Source organism: Notolepis coatsorum (assembly GCF_963971535.1).
Source record: "Notolepis coatsorum genome assembly, chromosome: 1".
Classification (NCBI taxonomy): Eukaryota; Metazoa; Chordata; class Actinopteri; order Aulopiformes; family Paralepididae; genus Notolepis; species Notolepis coatsorum.
The window spans coordinates 80,759,574-80,782,071 of NC_140165.1; the positions used below are offsets into that span (position 1 = coordinate 80,759,574).

Genomic DNA, 22,498 nt, shown 5'->3' on the forward strand with positions numbered 1-22,498 from the left:
AGGGAGATACAGAGAGGGAGAGAGAGGGAGGGAGATACAGAGAGGGAGGAAGGGAGGGAGGGAGAGGGAGGGGGGGATGCGTCTATTTTTTTACCAACGGATTTCCAGGTTCGCGTTCTGCGATCTGATTGGCCACTGACGTTTCTGGTGCGATCTGATTGGCCACTGACGTTTCTGGTCATGTGACATGTGCGCCCAATCACGTGACGCCTGTGTCTTTGCCCATTTCCGCCTCGAAAAGCATGCAAACTACCTAATGCCTAGTTTATCACTGGTTAAGCTTAGGCGACGCTTTCGAAGTTGGTTAAAGTTAGAGTTTGGAATCAGGGCTGGTGTTCTATCGCCCTGCTCTAAGACAAACTCTAACCTTAACCAACTTTGAAAGAGTGCCTAAGCTTAACCGGTGAAAGAAACAGGCGTCACACGATTGGCCGCACATGTCACACGACCAGAAACGTCAGTGGCCAATCAGATCGCAGAACGCGCACGCGGAACTGGAAATCCGTTGGTAAAAGTATTGACGCGGGGGGATAGAGAGAGGGAGGGAGAGAGAGAGAGGGAGGGAGAGAGAGAGAGAGGGAGGGAGGGAGATACAGAGAGGGAGGGAGGGACATACAGAGAGGGAGAGAGAGGGAGGGAGGGAGACACAGAGGGAGGGAGGGAGAGAGAGAGAGAGAGAGGGAGGGAGAGAGGGAGGGAGAGAGAGAGGGAGGGAGAGAGGGAGGGAGAGACAGAGGGAGGGAGATACAGAGAGGGAGAGAGAGGGAGGGAGGGAGACACAGAGGGAGGGAGGGAGGGAGGGAGGGAGGGAGGGAGGGAGGGAGGGAGGGAGGGAGGGAGGGAGAGGGAGAGAGGGAGCGAGAGAGAGGGGGGGAGAGACAGAGGGAGGGAGATACAGAGAGGGAGGAAGAGAGGAATGGAGAGAGAGGGAGGGAGGGAGAGAGAAGGAGGGAGGGGGATACAGAGAGGGAGGGAGGAGAGACAGAGGGACGGAGATACAGAGAGGGAGGAAGAGAGGAATGGAGAGAGAGGGAGGGAGGGAGGGAGAGAGAAGGAGGGAGGGGGATACAGAGAGGGAGGGAGGAGAGACAGAGGGAGGGAGGGAGAGAAGGAGAGAGAGACATAGAGGGAGGGAGAGAGGAAGGGAGAGAGAGGGAGGGAGAGAGAGACAGAAAGGTCACCTGGTAAAGTGGTTATGCAGATCTGAAGACTGGCTGATACCAACATACAATGTTGTAGCCTACAGTCTGTGAGACGGGACTATGTCTTTTCACGCATAGCCATCTCTAGGTTTATTTGTGTATGTGACTGTGTGTGTGTGTGTGTGTGTGTGTGTGTGTGTGGTGTGTGTGTGTGTGTGTGTGTGTGTGTGTGTGTGTGTGTGTGTGTGTGTGTGTGTGTGTGTGTGTGTGTGTGTGTGTGTGTGTGTGTGTGTGTGTGTGTGTGTGTGTGTGAGTGATGCACACACTTGTGTGTCTGTAACATCTGTATCTTAATAGTGTTTTATCTTGGATGATGTGATTCTGCGTGTGTTTGTTTTATGTGTCATATGATGAAACAGTTGGTAGATTACTGTCTCTCCTGCACCTGTAGGATTCTAATGCACCTCTTTGTTTCATCTCTGCGTCTGATGTCTGTGTGTGTGTGTGCGTGTGTGTGTGTGTGTGTGTGTGCGTGTGCGTGTGTGTGTGTGCGTGTGTGTGTGTGTGTGTAGATCTGAACGAGTGTGGTGTGAAGCCCAGGCCCTGTAAACACCGCTGTATGAACACACACGGCAGCTACAAGTGTTACTGTCTGGATGGATACCTGCTGCAGCCTGATGGAACTTGTAGAAGTAAGTTAATACACACACATGTATATACTGTATATATACACACACAGACACACGCACACAGGCACATATATATATAATATACACATACGGCAGGTACCAGTGTTACTGTCTGGTTGGATACCTGCTGCAACCTGATATATATATACATACACACTGTGAGATCCACTTTTATTTTTTTTATCCACTTTTTCTCCTTATTTTTCAATTTTTCTCCCATCCCAATTTCGCCTCGCCAATTCTCCCTTCAATTCTCCCCTCCCCTGTCTCGAATGTTGCTAGACTATGCCTCCCACTGGTCGGCTGCAGTGAGGACCAAGCCTTGCATCATGTGTCCCCTCCGGTACACGAGGAGGCAGCCGTCGCATCTTTTCACCTGAACAGCGCGTTCTCTCAGTGGCGAGGAGTAACGCGTGGGAGGCTCACGCTGCCCCCGATACTTCCTGATTCTGCTGTACAGGTGCACCAACCGACCTGTAGGAGTCGCTGTCCACAACGTCCAATCCCCACCCACCAGCTTTCCCACCCCTAACACTGCCAATTGTGTTAGTATGAACGACCAGCCAAGCTGGTAGCAACGCCGAGAGCTAGGCTCGAACCCAGCATCTCCTGCGTTAGTGGCGAGCGCCTTGGCCACTGCACCACTTAGCCGCCCCTAGATCCACTTGTTTTTCAATGTGTACATAATGTAAATATCGGTAGATGACAGCATCTACTCTGACGGATATATATATCTTAAAGTGGAGGCAGCCAGTGCCTCCAGTGTGTGTGTGTTTCCACGGGGACAGAGCCACAGAGCAGGGTGTGTGGGTGCCAAGGTCATCAGCCGAGTTGTTAACACCAACAACTGATAGCCGCTGGTGGGGAAGATTTGGTCAGAGAGAGAGAGCTATGGGGAAGAGATAGAAAGGGCGTTAGAGTGGGCCAGTAGGTGACAAGAGCCGTTGCCATGGCATCGTGTCACTTAGTAATGAGAGAAGGGCCGTGGCTACGGGGATGGCCACCGGTTGCTAGGGGAAAGATGTTATAGCTGTGAGTTCTTCTGGTTTGACTCAGACTAAGAAACGAAGCGTAGACACGTAGACAGAGAGACTTCAGGAGCTAGAGGGTGGGGGAGGGGAAGCTGACACGTAGCCCCCACCCTCCGGTTGCCACGAGCTAGCTTCGGCTAACAGGGAAGGCTTTTGGATAACACTAGGCCGTGACAACCACCGGGCTGATAGAGAGAGAGAGATCATTAGAATAATGAATTCAATAGCAGTCAAAGACTTTTCAGAATGGTTTCCATCTTGTACAGAGTATGTTTATGAGAATAAACGTCAACATCCAGGAGAGGTATCCTGTTTCCAGTGTGTCGTTAATTTTTTTGAGACGAATGTATCAACGGGGGAAGATATCGTGTATCAGCTAGTACGATGAGAAAGAGATAAACACAATGCAGAAACTTCACGGAGCCACAGGTGACGAGGTGATTACTGGCTGATAACACGAGAATCCAACAACACACACACACACACACACACACACACACACACACACATATATACAGTATATATACACACACATGGCAGCTACAAGTATTACTGTCTGGTTGGATACCGGCTGCAACCTGATGGAACTTGTAGAAGTAAGTATTAATACACAACATGAATGCAGCTCATATGCAACAGCACATCAGAGAAAACAATTACAAGTCGATGTAGGACAATTATTAATTAAAGGGGCACTTCAAAAAACAATGCTGATTTTCTTGCACATAATCTCACACACATCCAAAAACTCTAAAACCGTTTTGCACACATTCATTTAGTTTGACAGTTATTGCGAGTAAATGAGTTTGAATATGGCCACCAGTGATGTCAACGAGGACATTGAATTCTTGTTTGTGTTGTGTTAATTACAGCTCCATGAAATTATAAGGTAGCACTTCCTATAACACAAGGGGCGGAATCCACAGAGGCTTTGCGCATTAACGCGCAAAGCCGGCGCATCTTGCTCTCAAATGAGTGGGGGGACAACAGTCAGATTTTGGTGGGACAAAGTGGAACAGATAGATAATGTAAATTCTTTAATTAGAATAACTGGTCTTCACCGAATAGATAAAGGTTAAATACAGATTAAAATACAGAATTAGATCTCTCCACATTCGAAGGAACGGCATGTGTCGTTTGCCGTTCTTGGTTTTTGTTATGGTTTGTAACCGACCCCAAACACAAGACAGGTATGAGAGTAAGCCAAAACAGGGCATTTATTTCTTACATAACAAAAAGCGGCACAGTCCCTTTAAGGGAGAACACAAAAACACTAGAGTCAAAGAAATATGGAAAATGCGGCACTGTGCCTTTAAGAGGCAAGCAGGCTAAGGGACTAAGGCTAAGGGACAGGGCCAGGGCTAAATGTCAAGGACCAGGACCAGGGGCACTGGAGAGGGGGACAGGGACAGAGGCCCGGAGAGGCGGGCTGGAGACAGGGACAGAGAACAGGGTTAAGGCCTTGGACAGGGCGAGGGCCAGAGCTGCTTACAGGGATGAGGACAGGGTTCCGACGGCGGAGGCCTGGCACGGGGACAGGGGCCCGACGGCGGAGGCCTGGCACGGGAACAGGGGCCCGACGGCGGAGGCCTGGCACGGGGACACTCCTCCTCCTCTTCGGATGCTGCAGACGGGCAGCGCAGAACAAAGGGGGTCCCAGGGGACCGGGATGGGAACACGCCATCCTCCCGTGGAATACTAGGGAGCGACGACGAGCCTGGGTCCAAGGGGAACGGGATGGGCACACGCCGTCCTCCCGTGGAATACTAGGGAGCGACGACGAGCCTGGGTCCAAGGGGAACGGGATGAAGAGATGCCATCCTCCCGTGGAAAATAGGGAGCGATGACGCGCCGCCTTGACGTCTGGAGTGGGAACACTGGAAAACCTCCCGTAGAGAATTAGAGTCCCACTCCAGGCAAACGGCGACAGGTGGTGACGGCTGGGCCGTCGTCTAACGCCGGAGACGCGGCAGGTGATGGTGACGTACAGAATGGTAACGTCCAGAACTCCATGAACAATGAACACAGATACAGAGTCCAGAACACAGAATCCAGAACACAGAACGACCCGACAAGGACTGGAGGGGAGTCTGCAACCTATGTACTCTCCCGAGGTGATTGCAAACTCCCAACAGGTGCGTGAAGGTAGAGGATCAAGGATGTCCAAGGGTGGGGGCTGGTGAAGAGTAGAGGAGAGTAAATCATCGCAAGGGTGGGGGCTGGTGAAGAGTAGAGGAGAGTAGACAGGGAAAACACAGGAAAAAGGTCCAGGGACAGGCGAATCCTCACAGTTTTAAGTTAACTGCAAGTTTCTTTTGACTGCTTTCCATCTTGATTTCAAATTTTTATTTTTTTTTGGACAGCGCGCTAAACTTGACAGCGCGCTACATTTGGACACACACATTTCTGCCAAGAGCACTGTCAGGAGTGCAGAGTGCAGACTGCTCACAGCTACACATATTGGGCGTGTCTGCGCTGGTATCTCATCGCGCAATGTGCTTTCGTGGATAGCTCGCAGACGCAGAGCAGGCTCCACGGATGCAATTTGCTTCGCGCAATCCATTCTCTGTGGATTCCGCCCAATGTGTTGCTATTTTTTCATCTTCATCATTTTATGGAGCTGTAATTAACACAACACAAGGATTCAATGTCCCCGATGGCATCACTGGTGGCCATATTCAAACTAATTTACTCTTAGTCTCTCTCTCTGTCTTTCTCGCCCTGTGTGTGTGTGTGTGTGTGTGTGTGTGTGTGTGTGTGTGTGTGTGTGTGTGTGTGTGTGCGTGCGTGCGTGCGTGCGTGTGTGTGTGTGTGTGTAGATGCTCGTACCTGTGCCCAGGCTAACTGTCAGTACGGCTGTGAGGTCATCAAAGGGGCGGTCCGATGCACCTGTCCGACTACAGGGTTACGTCTCGGCCCTGACCGACGCACCTGTGTGGGTTAGTATTATGGGATACTTTGCAATATAATTTTTTCTGTGGTTTGAATTTTATACCTTCACATTTAATCTCTCTCTCTGTCTCTCTCTTCTGTCTCCCCCCTCTCTCCCCCAGACATAGATGAGTGTGTGTTGGGCGGAGGTGTGTGTCCTCACCGTAGGAAGTGTGTGAACACGTTCGGTAGCTATGTGTGTAAGTGTCACCACGGCTTCAAACTGAGATACATCAACGGGCGCTACAACTGCATAGGTAAGAGACAGAGGGCTGTGTGTGTTATACACTGAAGGTTAACATGGTTAGAGACAGAGGGCTGTGTGTTATACACTGAAGGTTAACATGGTTAGAGACAGAGGGCTGTGTGTTATACACTGAAGGTTAACATGGTGTGAAGTGTCACAGCCAACTAGTGACACTGGTTATTATGACATCCTGTTCTTATGTTAATTATATATGATTATGAGGAATGTCTGTATATTCTTCCTCCCACTTGTGTAAAAATATATCTGTTTTAAATCTAGGCATATGTTACTGTATGCGTCTAAATGTGATAGGTATGTATATATATCTGTATATATCTGTATATATATATATATATATATATATATATATATATATATATATATATATATATATATATATATATATATATATATATATATATATATATATATATATATATATATATATATAAGCGTATAAGACTATTCATGCAGGAAGTGTATTCATGTATTCATGTACACAGGCCATTCTCTTCCATCTCAATACTGCAGGGCCTTTTCCTAGAACATGCAGTAAGGGAGTTACCCTTAAGAATGTGACCTTGAGAGACAGCTCCGAGCGAGATGAGAGCAGAAGAGAGAACTGGCCTTAAACTACAAAATACATATATGATGTGTGATCAATCAGTGTTTAAAGTATATGAGTACTGTATTGTACATGTATATGTATGTATATCTGTATATATCTGTATATGTATGTGTTAGGCTATGTACTGTATATTACGGCAGTCTGCCTCGTCTTCTTCTCTTACTGTCAGAACGAGAGAGGCCCATGTACATTACATTTTACATTTAGTCATTTAGCTGACGCTTTTATCCAAAGCGACTTACAAGTTCTGTACGACAAGCCATCAGGAAGGGCACAACTCTATCAGCTGAGCAACAATGTTCATCAAAGTGTTGAGTGCTACAGTGTAGGTTAGTTTATTAGGACAAGTGCATGACAGTACGGTTAGTTAGGGTTAGATTTTTTTTTTTTTTTTTTTTTTAATTCAGATAATGGTTGAAGAAGTGCGTCTTTAGTCGACGGCGAAAGATTGGACGTGATTCGGCTGTCCTAACTGGGGTGGGTAGTTCATTCCACCATTGTGGGGCAAGGACTGAGAATAGGCGACTTCTCTTTGATGACCCTCCCGGAGCTTGGATAGGAGTAGGTCTGAGGCGGCCAGAAGATGCAGAGCGTAGGGGTCTTGAGGGTGTGTAGTTAGAGACCATTGACCGGAGGTAGGCGGGAGCGGTTCCCTTTGCCGCACGGTATGCTAGGTCGAGGGCCTTGAAGCGGATTCGTGCAGCAATGGGGAGCCAGTGCAGGTCCCTAAGAAGTGGGGTGACATGGGCCGACTTCGGTAGGTTTGAGATCAGGCGGGCCGCTGCGTTCTGAATGAGTTGAAGAGGCTTAGTGGCAGTGGCCGGGAGGCCAGCGAGCAGTGCATTGCAGTAGTCGAGGCGGGAGATGACTGTTGATTGGACGAGGAGTTGGGTGGCTTCTTTTGTCAGGAAGGGGCGTATCCTTCTGACGTTGCTCAGGAGGAATCGGCAGGTTCTGGTCGTCGCTGCGATGTGAGCAGAGAAGTTCAACTGGTCGTCGAGGACAACACCAAGGTTCTTGGCGGTCGGGGACGCAGTCACAGCTGCATTCTCGACTGTGATTGAAAGGTCGGTTAGGGGGGAGGATTTGGCCGGCAGGTGGAGCAATTCTGTTTTGCTTAGGTTCAGTTTGAGGTGGTTGGACGTCATCCAGGCTGAGATGTCGGACAGACAGGCCGAGATCCGCACAGAGACGTGGATATCTGAGGGAGGGAAGGAGAGGAAGAGTTGAGTATCGTCGGCATAACAATGGTAGGAGAAGCCATGAGACGTGATAATGTTACCCAGTGATTTAGTGTAGAGGGAGAAGAGAAGGGGTCCTAAAACCGAGCCCTGGGGGACACCCGTCCGCAGGGGGCGGGTGGCCGACAGGGTCCCTCTCCATGACACTTGGTAGGAGCGGTCATTGAGGTATGATGACAGCCATGTCAGCGCAGAGCCAGCCACTCCCATTCCTGCGAGGGCCGCAAGGAGGATCTGGTGGTTGACTGTGTCGAAGGCTGCAGATAGATCTAGGAGAATCAGGACAGAGGAGAGGCCTTTCGCTTTTGCTAAGTGAAGTGCCTCTGTGACCGCAATGAGGGCTGTCTCTGTGGAGTGACCAGTCCTGAAGCCTGACTGATTAGGGTCTAGGAGGTCATTCTGTAAGAGATAAGTAGTAAGTTGGTTGGATACAGCACGTTCAAGTGTTTTAGAAAGGAAGGAGAGAAGAGAGACAGGACGGTAGTTGCCTATGACAGTAGGGTTCAGGGTTGGTTTTTTTATGAGCGGCGTGACTCTGGCTTGTTTTAGGGAGGTGGGGACCACCCCCGAGTTGAGTGAGGAGTTGATGGTTGCAGTTAGGAATGGGAGGATGTCTGGTGCTATGGTCTGGAGGAGTGGGGAGGGTAGCTGGTCCAGCTGGCAAGTAGTCGGACGGTTTGACGTTACCAGTGTCAGGGTCTCTGCTTCTGTAATGGGAGAGAAAGATGACAGAGTGAAGGATGAGGTTCTCGATTCAGCATTTGGAATGGGTGGGGGTTGGGAGAAGGAGCTGCGGATGTTCTCCACTTTTTCCTCAAAGAAGATCGCAAAGTCTTCGGCAGAGAAAGATGAGGGAGGGGGGGGTGGGGGGGGAGTGAGGAGGGAGGACATGGTAGCATGCAGTTTGCGAAGATTCTTGGCAGAGGCCTCGATCCTATGGTGGAAGAAAGAAGCTTTGGCATTAGTGATGGTTTTGGAGAATGTTAACAAGAGGTTGTGATATGTGTCGATGTCAGCAGTGAGGCGTGACTTTCTATACTTCCTTTCAGCTGCTCTCAGGACCTGTCTTTGTTCTCTCACTGGATCTGTCAGCCATGGACTGGGTGGGGAACGGCGGGCAGGTTTCTCAACGAGGGGACAGAGCTTGTCGAAGGAGGTTGCCAGGGCTGAAAGGAGGGTGGAGGTTGCCATCTCTGTGGAGAGAGCAGAGAAGGTGTCACTCAAAGGTAGAGCGGATAGTATGTCAGAGGAGAGGGTGGAGGGGGATAGGGAGGGCAGGTTGCGTCTGAGTGAGACTGTTTGAGTTGGGGTGAAGACCTTTCGGTTAAGCATGAGAGTTAGTGAGAAGGATATGAAGGAATGGTCAGATACATGTAGGGGAGTTACCGTGGTGTTAATGATGCTGGAGTTACGGGAAAATATGAGATCCAAGGAGTTGCCTGCTTTGTGGGTGGGAGGCATGGCAGTGGGAGTCAGGTCAAACGATTGTAGGAGGGAGACTACTATGACTGACTGAGATGAGTCAGGCAGGTTGAAGTCGCCCAGTAGAAGGAGAGGGGTACCATCTTCCGGTAAGGAGCTAAGAAGCATGTCCAGCTCATCTGTGAAGTGATCGAGCGGACCTGGAGGGCGGTAGAGTGTAACAATGGTGAGATTGAAAGGATTAGAGACAGATACTGCATGATATTCGAGAGAGGAGAGTGACAGTTCTGGGAGTGGTGTTACGTTTGTAGCCCATGAAGGAGATGTCATGAGGGCAGTGCCTCCACCCCGTCTGGAAGGTCGAGGTGTGTGAGTGAAGTTATAGTTTGTAGATAATGCTGCAGGTGTTGATGAGTTATTGGGGGTTATCCAGGTCTCAGTTAGAGCCAGGAGCTGCAGATTTAGACTATGGGCGTAGGCAGTAATGAAGTCAGCTTTCTTGACTGCTGATTGACAATTCCATAAGCCTCCCCGTACTGTGACAGGTGTATTAGTGGCTGTAGGAGGGTAGGAGAGATTAGCCGGGTTACTAGCAAACTGTCGTGGATGGGTAGAGTCAGTTCTGGAGGAGCAGATTGTGGATATAGGTATGAGACACATTGTATTGTCGAGAGTGGCAGGGAGGAAGTAGAGAAATAGCAGTGTGGGAGGGAAATATAGGATTATGGTGTACTTAGCACTGGGTGGATCGGTGGATCCCTCGGCGGTGAACTCCAGGATAACTCCTCCTCTTTGTCCCTCTTCGTTTCTCGACGCTTCGCTGACGCTACACCAGCAAGCCTTTAAATCACTATCACTAATTAGTGCTGTCTTAACACCTGGCCCTTAATGGGGGCACTTAACAAAACAAAATGGCCGTTTTAAACACGCCCCTTTAATCAAGTCAGCTGGTTCCTCACTTTTAAGATTCACTAATAAACTTAAAATGGCTTACCCTAGTTTTCAGTATAAAGCAATGTTTCTCAGTGAGAGTGTCCTGTCCTTCCTTAACAGAGCCCAGTACAGAGTGACTTCAACACAGTGTGGACCTCTGCTTTTAAACAGGGCAGGCTCTTAATGGCTCACTCAGCAAATCAGATGCTACTAGTAAACAGGAAACAGTCCCTTAATGGGGGCACTTAACTAAACAAAATGGCCGTTTTAAACACGCCCCTTTAATCAAGTCAGCTGGTTCCTCACTTTTAAGATTCACTAATAAACTTAAAATGGCTTACCCTAGTTTTCAGTATAAAGCAATGTTTCTCAGTGAGAGTGTCCTGTCCTTCCTTAACAGAGCCCAGTACAGAGTGACTTCAACACAGTGTGGACCTCTGCTTTTAAACAGGGCAGGCTCTTAATGGCTCACTCAGCAAATCAGATGCTACTAGTAAACAGGAAACAGTCCCTTAATGGGGGCACTTAACTAAACAAAATGGCCGTTTTAAACACGCCCCTTTAATCAAGTCAGCTGGTTCCTCACTTTTAAGATTCACTAATAAACTTAAAATGGCTTACCCTAGTTTTCAGTATAAAGCAATGTTTCTCAGTGAGAGTGTCCTGTCCTTCCTTAACAGAGCCCAGTACAGAGTGACTTCAACACAGTGTGGACCTCTGCTTTTAAACAGGGCAGGCTCTTAATGGCTCACTCAGCAAATCAGATGCTACTAGTAAACAGGAAACAGTCCCTTAATGGGGGCACTTAACTAAACAAAATGGCCGTTTTAAACACGCCCCTTTAATCAAGTCAGCTGGTTCCTCACTTTTAAGATTCACTAATAAACTTAAAATGGCTTACCCTAGTTTTCAGTATAAAGCAATGTTTCTCAGTGAGAGTGTCCTGTCCTTCCTTAACAGAGCCCAGTACATGTAGTAAGGGAGTTAACCCTTGCAGTGAGGAAGCAGAACAGACATGCATACATGTTTAAGTGATGTAATGGGGTTTTTCCCAGAAGAAAGTAATCTGTTACTTCTCCAGTAGATATAACGACTAGAAGGGGAGGAGTCCATCCTTACTATGTGTGTTGTGTGTTGATTGGATGGTAAAAATGACATCACAGTATTTAGACCAATAGAAATATGATGCCGGATCGATATAAAAATGACTGCTCCTACTTCGAGAGCTCAGAATTTCAGATTTTGCTTGCAGACACTTTCTTCTAGCGGCCGATACCGTAAGGAACGTAATCGGTCTATTTTTCAAAGTAGAGTCCCCCGGACAAAGCTTTGTTTTTTAGCTCATTTGCTCTTTTGCTCAAAATGACAAAGAGAGTTTTTTGCTATGAGACAGATTTTTCAGATGTTCAGATTTTACAGAGTAGTTGCGATGCAGGATTTTGCTATGGCAGGCACAAGCCATGTTAGGCCTTTGCGATCTTAGAGATGAGATGTTTTGTATTATATAATCTTTTAAACTGTAATGGACATTTCTATACAGTCCTTTTTTTGTAATTAAAAATAAAGGTGACTTTCTATAATCCATTGAATTCGATCACTGCTTTCTGCCAGCAATGTGCCACGATGCCGGCCGCGCCCTGATTTCCTATGGAAGGTGACTATTACAGATTGAGTCAATTGACTGGTTAATGCTTTTCAGCTAAAAGTTATATATTATATATATATATATGCTATGTACTGTATAAATACTATACATGGCAATGTTTGTTGTTTGCGGATTCCGGTACCACGGATCGATGGATCTGTCGGATTGACAGGAGGTACTGGGGCGTGCAAACAATGATTACGTGTTAGTACGCTAATGTTATATTATTAACAGTGGTAATACTTATTAAAAAAGTAGTAATACAACCAAGCTTTCAAATGAGCAGTATTACAAGCCCTTTCGTAAAATGATGATAATGATGATGATGATAATAATAATATTATTTTTATTACAGGCGATAATGGTTCTCCTAGACATACATTCGGTTTATTACAAACAAGAAGAGATTAACAACTCTTCATGCTTACATTTCATATCAACTGGATATAACTAGACCAGTGACTTGAAGTAATCTTGACAGAAATAGTAATTGACTCGAGAACTTGGCGAGTTTAGCACCTCGCTGGGGGATATCGAGCGGCCAAAGGGTTATATCTCAAGTAAGTGATCTGAGATAATTAGAGACAAGCCCATCGGCTCTTAACATGGCGTCCCTAGCGTGGGCTTTTATAACTAATTGAAAAGGTAATAACAGCCAAAATAAAATAAAATAGAAATATTGAAAAACGGAGAACCGAGCTTTAGAATACACCAGACAAAGGATATTGATCTGTATGGCCCTCAGTGAAAAGCAGTGGCAAATTAAAGGCATCTGCATAGTGGGGGCATTGCTGGTGGAGCGGTTGAGGCCGCAAAATTGGATTAAAGAAAAAGAAAGTAAAGAAAACCCTCTCTCTAAAATGTCTGGCAGTTTAGAGAGACATCAGCGCAGCCATACAGGCTGGCAGCGCCGGCTAATAAGCTGGTGCTAACTGGAGGCTACCTAGCCATTGCTACCATTGCTAACTGGATGGCTACCTAGCCCGAGGCTACAGGAGGCTACATAGCCCTAGCCCACTGGAATGCAGGCTAACTAGCCATAAGCGAACTGAATGCTAACTGGATGGCTACCTAGCCCGAGGCTACATGAGGCGACCAAAACGGAGCCCACAGGAATGCAGGCTAACTAGCCACAAGTGAATTGAATGCTAACTGGATGGCTACCTAGCCCGAGGCTACATGAGGCGACCAAAACGGAGCCCACAGGAATGCAGGCTAACTAGCCACAAGTGAATTGAATGCTAACTGGATGGCTACCTAGCCCGAGGCTACAGGAGGCTACATAGCCCTAGCCCACTGGAATGCAGGCTAACTAGCCACAAGCGAACTGAATGCTAACTGGATGGCTACCTAGCCCGAGGCTACATGATGCGACCAAAACGGAGCCCACTTGGAATGCAGGCTAACTAGCCACAAGCTAATGAGCTGGCCCTAGCCAGACGAGAGCTAACTAGCTCACCATCGGCTAACGAGCCAGTGCTAACACAAATGAGCTGGCCCTAGCCAGACGAGAGCTAACTAGCTCACCATCGGCTAACAAGCCAGAGCTAACTGGAAATGAGCTGGCCCTAGCCAGACGAGAGCTAACTAGCTCACCATCGGCTAACAAGCCAGAGCTAATTGGAAATGAGCTGGCCCTAGCCAGACGAGAGCTAACTAGCTCACCATCGGCTAACAAGCCAGAGCTAACTGGAAATGAGCTGGCCCTAGCCAGACGAGAGCTAACTAGCTCACCATCGGCTAACAAGCCAGAGCTAATTGGAAATGAGCTGGCCCTAGCCAGACGAGAGCTAACTAGCTCACCATCGGCTAACAAGCCAGAGCTAACTGGAAATGAGCTGGCCCTAGCCAGACGAGAGCTAACTAGCTCACCATCGGCTAACAAGCCAGAGCTAACACAAATGAACTGGCCCTAGCCAGACGAGAGCTAACTAGCTCACCATCGGCTAACGAGCCAGTGTTAACACAAATGAACTGGCCCTAGCCAGACGAGAGCTAACTAGCTCACCATCGGCTAACGAGCCAGTGTTAACACAAATTAACTGGCCCTAGCCAGACAGGAGCTAACAACAGGCTAACAAGCCAGAGCTAACTAGCTCACAACAGGCTAACTAGCCAAGAGCTAACTAGCTCACAACAGGCTAACAAGCCAGGAGTGAATTGATGGCTAACTAGCCAAGAGCTAATTGATGGCTAACTAGCCAAGAGCTAACTAGCTCACCACAGGCTAACAAAGCCAGGAGCGAATTGATGGCTAACTAGCCAAGAGGTAATTAGCTCCCAACAGGCTAACAAGCCAGTGCTAACAGGAAGTGAACTGGCCCTAGCCAGACATGAGCTAACAGCTGGTTACCAAGCCAGAGCTAACGGAAGTGAACAGGATGTCTCACAATCATTCCCACATCACAGAGGACGAGGAATTACCCTCGGATGATGGATTGGGAGTTTCTACACCCAGCAGGGGGTTAGACTACCCAAGAGAACGGGGAACACACCCAGAGTCCCCTGAGACGCTTGCGGAAAGTGAGGAATTCACCGAACCAAGCAAATCACAATACCCAGAGCTGCCGGCTGTACAGCAGGCGGTAATTGGAACAGGAGAGAAACCTTACTGCTGTGGCCAGTGTGGAAAGACCTTCAAGACGAAGGGAGAACTTAAAAGTCACCACATGGTACACACAGGAGAGAGACCCTACGGCTGTGACCAGTGTGACATTAGCTTCAAGAGAAAGGCAGATCTTAAAGTTCACCACATGGTACACACACGAGAGAAACCTTACTGCTGTGACCAGTGTGGGAAGAGCTTCAAGAAGAAGACTCACCTTAAACAACACCACATGGTGCACACAGGAGAGAAACCTTACTGCTGTGACCAGTGTGGAAGGAGCTTCAAGACGAAGGCTCACCTTAAACAACACCACATGGTGCACACAGGAGAGAAACCTTACTGCTGTGACCAGTGTGGAAGGAGCTTCAAGACGAAGGCTCACCTTAAACAACACCACATGGTACACACAGGAGAGAAACCTTACTGCTGTGACCAGTGTGGAAAGAGCTTCAAGGCGAAGACTCATCTTAAACGACACCACGTGGTACACACACGAGAGAAACCTTACTACTGTGACCAGTGTTACACGAGCTTCAGGAGCCGGCAAGGGCTTAAGAAACACAGACGGCGGAGGCAGCCATGCAAGGTGCCAATCTGCTTAACGGGAGCAGTAAAAGGTTATGTGTCTTGCTCAAGGACACTTCGACACACTACCTGGGACGAGCTGGAATCGAACCAGGAACCCTCTGATTGCCAGACGACCGCTCTGCCACCTGAGACACTGTTTATGCAGTATGAAAGTGCGGTCAAGACGGAAGCGTCAATTAAAGAGCAAGGGTTGAATCATGAAGATTCTCAACGTGAACAATCCATAGATCTATACCACAGGGAACTGACAATGGTCATGTCGGACCTGACATTTGAACCCACAAATGGAGACCCTGTTCTGCCACAGGATATTGGAAATGGAAAAAACCAAGAAGACGATGTAGTCATTCTTCCTCTTTGTGAGGCGCAAGGCTCCACCTCAAAACGAGCAGCAACGTCTCCCTCCACTGACATAGAGGTGTTCGACTCTATAGACGAGTTCCTAAAGGCCAAAAACATCAATTATGAGCACTGTTCCATTTTCTATGGCCCAGAAGAGGAGGATGGCGACATTCAGATCGGGGATCAGAACCCGAGGCCACAGATGACACCTTCAGGTGAAACTGAGTCTGAGCCTGAACATGATGGGGAGCTAAATACCTCTGAAACTGAACACAGTTCTGATTACTCAACATCGTGAGTAATAGCTCAGGAGAAGCTAGCACAAAAGAGGCTGGCGCAACAGATGCTAGCTCAGGAGAAGCTGGCGCAACAGATGCTAGCTCAGGAGAAGCTGGCGCAGCAGATGCGAGCTCAGGAGAAGCTGGCACGGGTAGCTCAGAAGAAACTGGCGTACAGAAACCAGACATGGTTTGGTCCCTCGGAAACACCAAGGGAAGCAGTGGGTCACTCAGACCAGAGGGCTCAAATTACGGACCCCCGGTCCAGATCCAGGGGAAAAACATGGGGGAGAAACTAACCCCAGAGCAGCAAGCAGAGATGAGGGCAACAAAGGAAGGAATTCGAGCAAGTGCAAACTGCACTTGACATTCAGCTCATCTGTCGAGAGGAATAATATATAGTGTTATTGTCATTTAGGAAGAAACATGACATAGAATACTACATTCATTTTGTATACATTTTAAGTATACAATGTAAAGATGTCTGTCTTTTCTCTAAATAAACAGAGTAAAGAGGACGAAATTTTTTTAATCTATTTCATTCAAAAGGGATTACCTGACAGTAACTATCTTGGTAGGTTAGCACCCGTACCAACCATATCAGCTGCATGAGATGTACACTCACCGGCGCCTATGGATAAAAATTGAGACTCTGCAAACTCTCATCAAGCTTAGCACCTTGACGTGGGGGGACAGAGCGAGCATCAGGGTCTCTGTATCCGACGGGCCTATCAGATTTGTGGGGGCTTGGAAGCTTCAGCATACAGGACGCTGTGGTGCTTAGGCGGCCAAGTCACTGGTTTATAGGTCTGTCAAAACGGATCGGAGGTTCTGGGGCTTAGAACATCCAAGAGTTGGGCTGTATACTAATTGAATAGGTATTAACAGCCGAAAAAATATGAACTGAAATGACTGCTGTCAGGTGCCTCTGAAGTAACATAATGAAGTAGAAAGTAGAAAGCTCTACAGTAGAAAGCTCTACACACGACTAGAAACCTACGATAAAAGGCTTAAAGTCATACTCGAGTAGAAAGCTCCACTCGGGAATATCACACTTCAGTAGAAAGCTCTATTTTTGTGATTAAAGTAAACGTTTACGCACGACTGAACGGTAACGCAGTGTTATACCTAAAGTCAAAACTCTAGTAGAAAACTCTACCCTACGAGACGGATCAGTCTCTCACAATTAAGTAGAAAGCTCTACATGCGACTAGAAACCTACGATAAAAGGCTTAAAGTCATACTCGAGTAGAAAGCTCTACTCGGGAATATCACACTTCAATAGAAAGCTCTATTTTTGTGATTAAAGTAAACGTTTACGCATGACTGAACGGTAACGCAGTGTTATACCTAAAGTCAAAACTCTAGTAGAAAGCTCTACCCTACGAGACGGATCAGTCTCTCACAATTAAGTAGAAAGCTCTACACGCGACTAGAAACCTACGATAAAAGGCTTAAAGTCATACTCGAGTAGAAAGCTCTACTCGGGAATATCACACTTCAATAGAAAGCTCTATTTTTGTGAAAGTAGCGTTTACTCACGACTAAAGGGTAACGTAATGTTCAGGTAACAGGTCACCTGAACTAGAAGTAACCTAAATGTTTACTTAAAGTCAGAATAAGTCCTGCATAAGTCCTGCTACTGTGACGGAAGTGGAACCAGCGTAATCATACAGGCTGGTGTTATCAGCAGGAGCTGAGTCTACAAGAGGCTACATAGCCTGAGTCTACAAGAGGCTACATAGCCTGAATCTACAAGAGGCTACCTAGCCTGAGTCTACAGCAGGCTAACTAGCCAGAGCTAACACCAGACATAACAGTCACTAACTACCCAGTCTGGACCGAGTCAAGCACAACACAGGGTTGACCCCCTGTGCAAGAAGGAAGTCGAGGGAAAAAACACCCTAGGAATAGGAACATCCCCATAGAGGAAGCGGATACCCTGGCCCAAAAACTACTTAAGGTCGGAGGGCTACACCTCAAAAGACTGGCCTTAGTCATGCCCACGGCCTGGGAAGACAAAGGCACGGTGAGAGTACCGAAGGACGAGGTTACTCACATGATCAGACAGGTACATGATAACCTTGGACATGTCGGAAGTAAGAGGATGTTGGTATACCTGAGAACCAACAACATTCTCATACCTAAAGCCAAACAAAGAGCAACAACAGTCCGAAAGGCCTGTGAACAATGTGCGATGGTAAGGGGGACAAAACCTGAACCAGTGCCATCGGGATGAATAGCAGTATCTGAAAGCAGGACTGAAACTACTGGAGGAAGCGGGTGTAATGGCCCAATACTCTGTACCCTACCAGCCCAATACGAACGGGGTGACAGAGAGAGCTGTACGCTCTATAAAGGATCAGAGGATCAAAATGAATATGTTGCGATCCTGGAATGAACCGACCTCCCTCCTTAGGATACACCAAGGAGACCGACAGTACAGTTCGGACCGGAAGGATCAGAACCTGCCCTATCTCGGGCCAGGAGCATTCTTAGACGGGGGGGGGGGGGTCCCCCGGAGTCAGTGGACGACGCAGCGAATGGCAAAAAGGAATATACTGACCCAGATCAGAACTCAGAAATGGAGGAAGACCGGGATAGGTCAAGCTCCAGAGCATCCTCAACTCATCCTCACCTAGACCTCCTAGACCTCCTAGACCTCCTAGACCTCCTGGACCTCCTAGACCGAACAAGAGAGCTAAGCAGGCCAAGCAGGCCCGCATATCCTGTGACATGGAGACAGAGAGACATCGGCCTGGACCCAGGTTACAGGGCGACGAGAGCCCTGAATGGACCTGAAAGAGAGAAAAGAAATGAGTCCTCTGTGGACTGTATCTGTGATGTCCTGCGAGGCCTACGGACAGGGTCACACGACCAGGCCAACCACACTTCAATAGAGGACTGCTGCTACAATTCTCGGGGACCCGTGGGGTCGCCCGAGAAGTGACAATTCAACCTACCTCAAACTATGGGAGAGATCCAAGAGGTCAGAGGGGGTGACCCCAAGATGACCAAGATGACCACAAGATGACCACCAGGTGTTGTCTTCAGACGACAACACCTGGGTGCGTTGGCCGGGAACAACAGATGCAAGTCTTCCCGCCGGATACCAAGCAACAACGTGACCCCTATCCTGTCGGGCCGTCCAGCCAGGGAACAACAGATGCAAGTCTTCCCGCCGTCTACCAGGGTACCGAGGTACCAAGATGACAGAGGGGGTGTGGAGAGTCATGGCCACGTGACCCCGCAATCGCCATCTCGTCCCCCAGTACAGACGCTATTAAGACAATGGAAAATGACCGACCAGGATGACAGAGGGGGTGTGAAGTGTCACAGCTAACTAGTGACACTGGTTATTATGACATCCTGTTCTTTTTTTTTTAACTTTGACCAGACAGTTGGTTCTTTTTAGCGTTTATCGCTTTTTCTGGTCAAGCATGACCGACAGAAACAGGTTGAATGGGATATAGATCGGGGAAAGACACTCTGAGAAAATACGGCGAGTCCGGGAGTCGAACTCGTGTACCCCAGATCCGTGACGCGCACGGTTGTCCCCGACGCCGAAATAGCGCTGAGATACGCGGTGAGCTACTGGAGCTCCCCCATGACATCCTGTTCTTTTTTTTTTAAACTTTGGCCATTTCCCTGGCTCTTTTATACGTTTATCGCATTTATACTTGGTCAAGTTCGACCGACAGAAGCAGGCTGAAAGGGTTCAGATGGGGGGGAAGACACTCTGGGAAAGGCACGGCTGCAGTCCGGGATTCGAACTCGCTCAGCCCCAGATCCGTGACGAGCACGGTTGTCCACGGCGCTGAAATAGCACTCGCGGTACGTGGTGAGCTACTGGAGCTCCCGACATCCTGTTCTTATGTTAATTATATATGATTATGAGGAATGTCTGTATATTCTTCCTCCCACTTGTGTAAAAATATATCTGTTTTAAATCTAGGCATATGTTACTGTATGCGTCTAGATGTGATAGGTATGTATATATATCTGTATATATCTGTATATATATATATATATATATATATATATATATATATATATATATATATATATATATATATATATATATAAGCGTATAAGACTATTCATGCAGGAAGTGTATTCATGTATTCATGTACACAGGCCATTCTCTTCCATCTCAATACTGCAGGGCCTTTTCCTAGAACATGCAGTAAGGGAGTTACCCTTAACTCTTTCAGTGCCACTCACGAGATTTCTCGTGTTTTTTTATAGGTGGTTGCTAGCCACTCACGAGATTTCTCGGATTTTTTTTTTTTTTTTTTTTTTTGCGATCTGAAAAATTATTGCATCACCCGAGCCTACCCGAGTATTGCCGAGCTGCGCCGGTGATCACTGTGGAAAAAAGCGCCCCCTGTCGTCTCCCAGATGACATAAGTGATTTTGGAATGGACTCAATGAAAATGAATGGGGGAAAAAATCCGGTACTCCACATTTTCCAGTTCACTGATCCAGCCGGGGTTACTAGAGTTCATTCTGGAGCCTCAGATCTCCGCGGATCATGGAGAACCACTGTGTCGCGTTGGATCCATACACGTATCGATTTTTTCGAATGGTGATCAGGAATTGGAATATACCAGTTGGATACCATCTGATGTCAGGTAAGGACTCTATGTTATCAGTGGTAGGATAATCAGAGTAATTTTGATGAAGTTATAAGCTGTTTTGTGAAATCTCTTCTTTCGTTTTCACTGTAAAAGTCCGAGAGGAAATCAACAAGGCGATTGTCCGCGCGCGGCCGTAATGTGCGTGCGTGCACGTATAATATTGATCATCTAGCGTTTATTTGAAAACGATTCATAAAAAGGCCGACGAATATCAACGTTGTGGAATATTCCACTAAAAGACGATTTTCATAGAATGCTCCAGAATGAGTTGTTTTTTATATCAAAACGGGGGCTTTTCTAACTGCTCTGAAACGGCAACGACGCGATAAAAAAACAATCTGCCTTCACAGCACTGTCTGGAACATAGTCTTTGATAATGCGATGGGCAGATTAGACACATAGCCATAATTTAAAACATAGATTAGGCGATATTAACGTTAACATTGGCGCGGATGGTGGCATTCAAGCGGTAAAATGGAAAACCAGGCATGGCATTTAAAGAGTTAAGAATGTGACCTTGAGAGACAGCTCCGAGCGAGACGAGCACAGAGATGAGAGCAGAAGAGAGAACTGGCCTTAAACTACAAAATACATATATGATGTGTGATCAATCAGTGTTTAAAGTATATGAGTACTGTATTGTACATGTATATGTATGTATATCTGTATATATCTGTATATGTATGTGTTAGGCTATGTACTGTATATTACGGCAGTCTGCCTCGTCTTCTTCTCTTACTGTCAGAACAAGAGAGGCCCATGTAGTAAGGGAGTTAACCCTTGCAGTGAGGAAGCAGAACAGACATGCATACATGTTTAAGTGATGTAATGGGGTTTTTCCCAGAAGAAAGTAATCTGTTACTTCTCCAGTAGATGTAATGACTAGAAGGGGAGGAGTCCATCCTTACTATGTGTGTTGTGTGTTGATTGGATGGTAAAAATGACCTCACAGTATTTAGACCAATAGAAATATGATGCCGGATCGATATAAAAATGACTGCTCCTACTTCGAGAGCTCAGAATTTCAGATTTTGCTTGCAGACACTTTCTTCTAGCGGCCGATACCGTAAGGAACGTAATCGGTCTATTTTTCAAAGTAGAGTCCCCCGGACAAAGCTTTGTTTTTTAGCTCATTTGCTCAAAATGACAAAGAGAGTTTTTTGCTATGAGACAGATTTTTCAGATGTTCAGATTTTACAGAGTAGTTGCGATGCAGGATTTTGCTATGGCAGGCACAAGCCGTGTTAGGCCTTTGCAATCTTAGAGATGAGATGTTTTGTATTATATAATCTTTTAAACTGTAATGGACATTTCTATACAGTCCTTTTTTTGTAATTAAAAATAAAGATGACTTTCTATAATCCATTGAGTTCGATCACTGCTTTCTGCCAGCAATGTGCCACGATGCCGGCCGCGCCCTGATTTCCTATGGAAGGTGACTATTACAGATTGAATCAATTGACTGGTTAATGCTTTTCAGCTAAAAGTTATATATTATAACATAGCATATATATATATATATATATATATATATATATATATATATATATATATATATATATATATATATATATATATATATATATATATATATATATATATATATATATATATGCTATGTACTGTATAAATACTATACATGGCAATGTTTGTTGTTTGCGGATTCCGGTACCACGGATCGATGGATCTGTCGGATTGACAGGAGGTACTGGGGCGTGCAAACAATGATTACGTGTTAGTACGCTAATGTTATATTATTAACAGTGGTAATACTTATTAAAAAAGTAGTAATACAACCAAGCTTTCAAATGAGCAGTATTACAAGCCCTTTCGTAAAATGATGATAATGATGATGATGATGATAATAATATTATTTTTATTACAGGCGATAATGGTTCTCCTAGACATACATTCGGTTTATTACAAACAAGAAGAGATTAACAACTCTTCATGCTTACATTTCATATCAACTGGATATAACTAGACCAGTGACTTGAAGTAATCTTGACAGAAATAGTAATTGACTCGAGAACTTGGCGAGTTTAGCACCTCGCTGGGGGATATCGAGCGGCCAAAGGGTTATATCTCAAGTAAGTGATCTGAGATAATTAGAGACAAGCCCATCGGCTCTTA

The 22,498-nt window shown here is 46.6% G+C and overlaps 1 protein-coding gene across 1 annotated transcript in view; it reads left to right on the plus strand.

The window, feature by feature from the left end:
* LOC311239686 (nephronectin-like) overlaps positions 1-15,353 on the plus strand; it is a gene marked incomplete at its 3' end in the record, with an annotated part of 37,612 nt that extends 22,259 nt beyond the window's left edge. Inside the window, exons 4-7 of the mRNA XM_084328090.1 lie at positions 1,715-1,834; positions 5,682-5,801; positions 5,916-6,050; positions 15,346-15,353. Of these exons, the coding sequence (XP_084184216.1) occupies positions 1,715-1,834; positions 5,682-5,801; positions 5,916-6,050; positions 15,346-15,353 (383 nt within the window). The remainder of the gene's footprint in view (positions 1-1,714; positions 1,835-5,681; positions 5,802-5,915; positions 6,051-15,345) is intronic.
* Between the last annotated feature and the right edge of the window lie 7,145 nt (positions 15,354-22,498).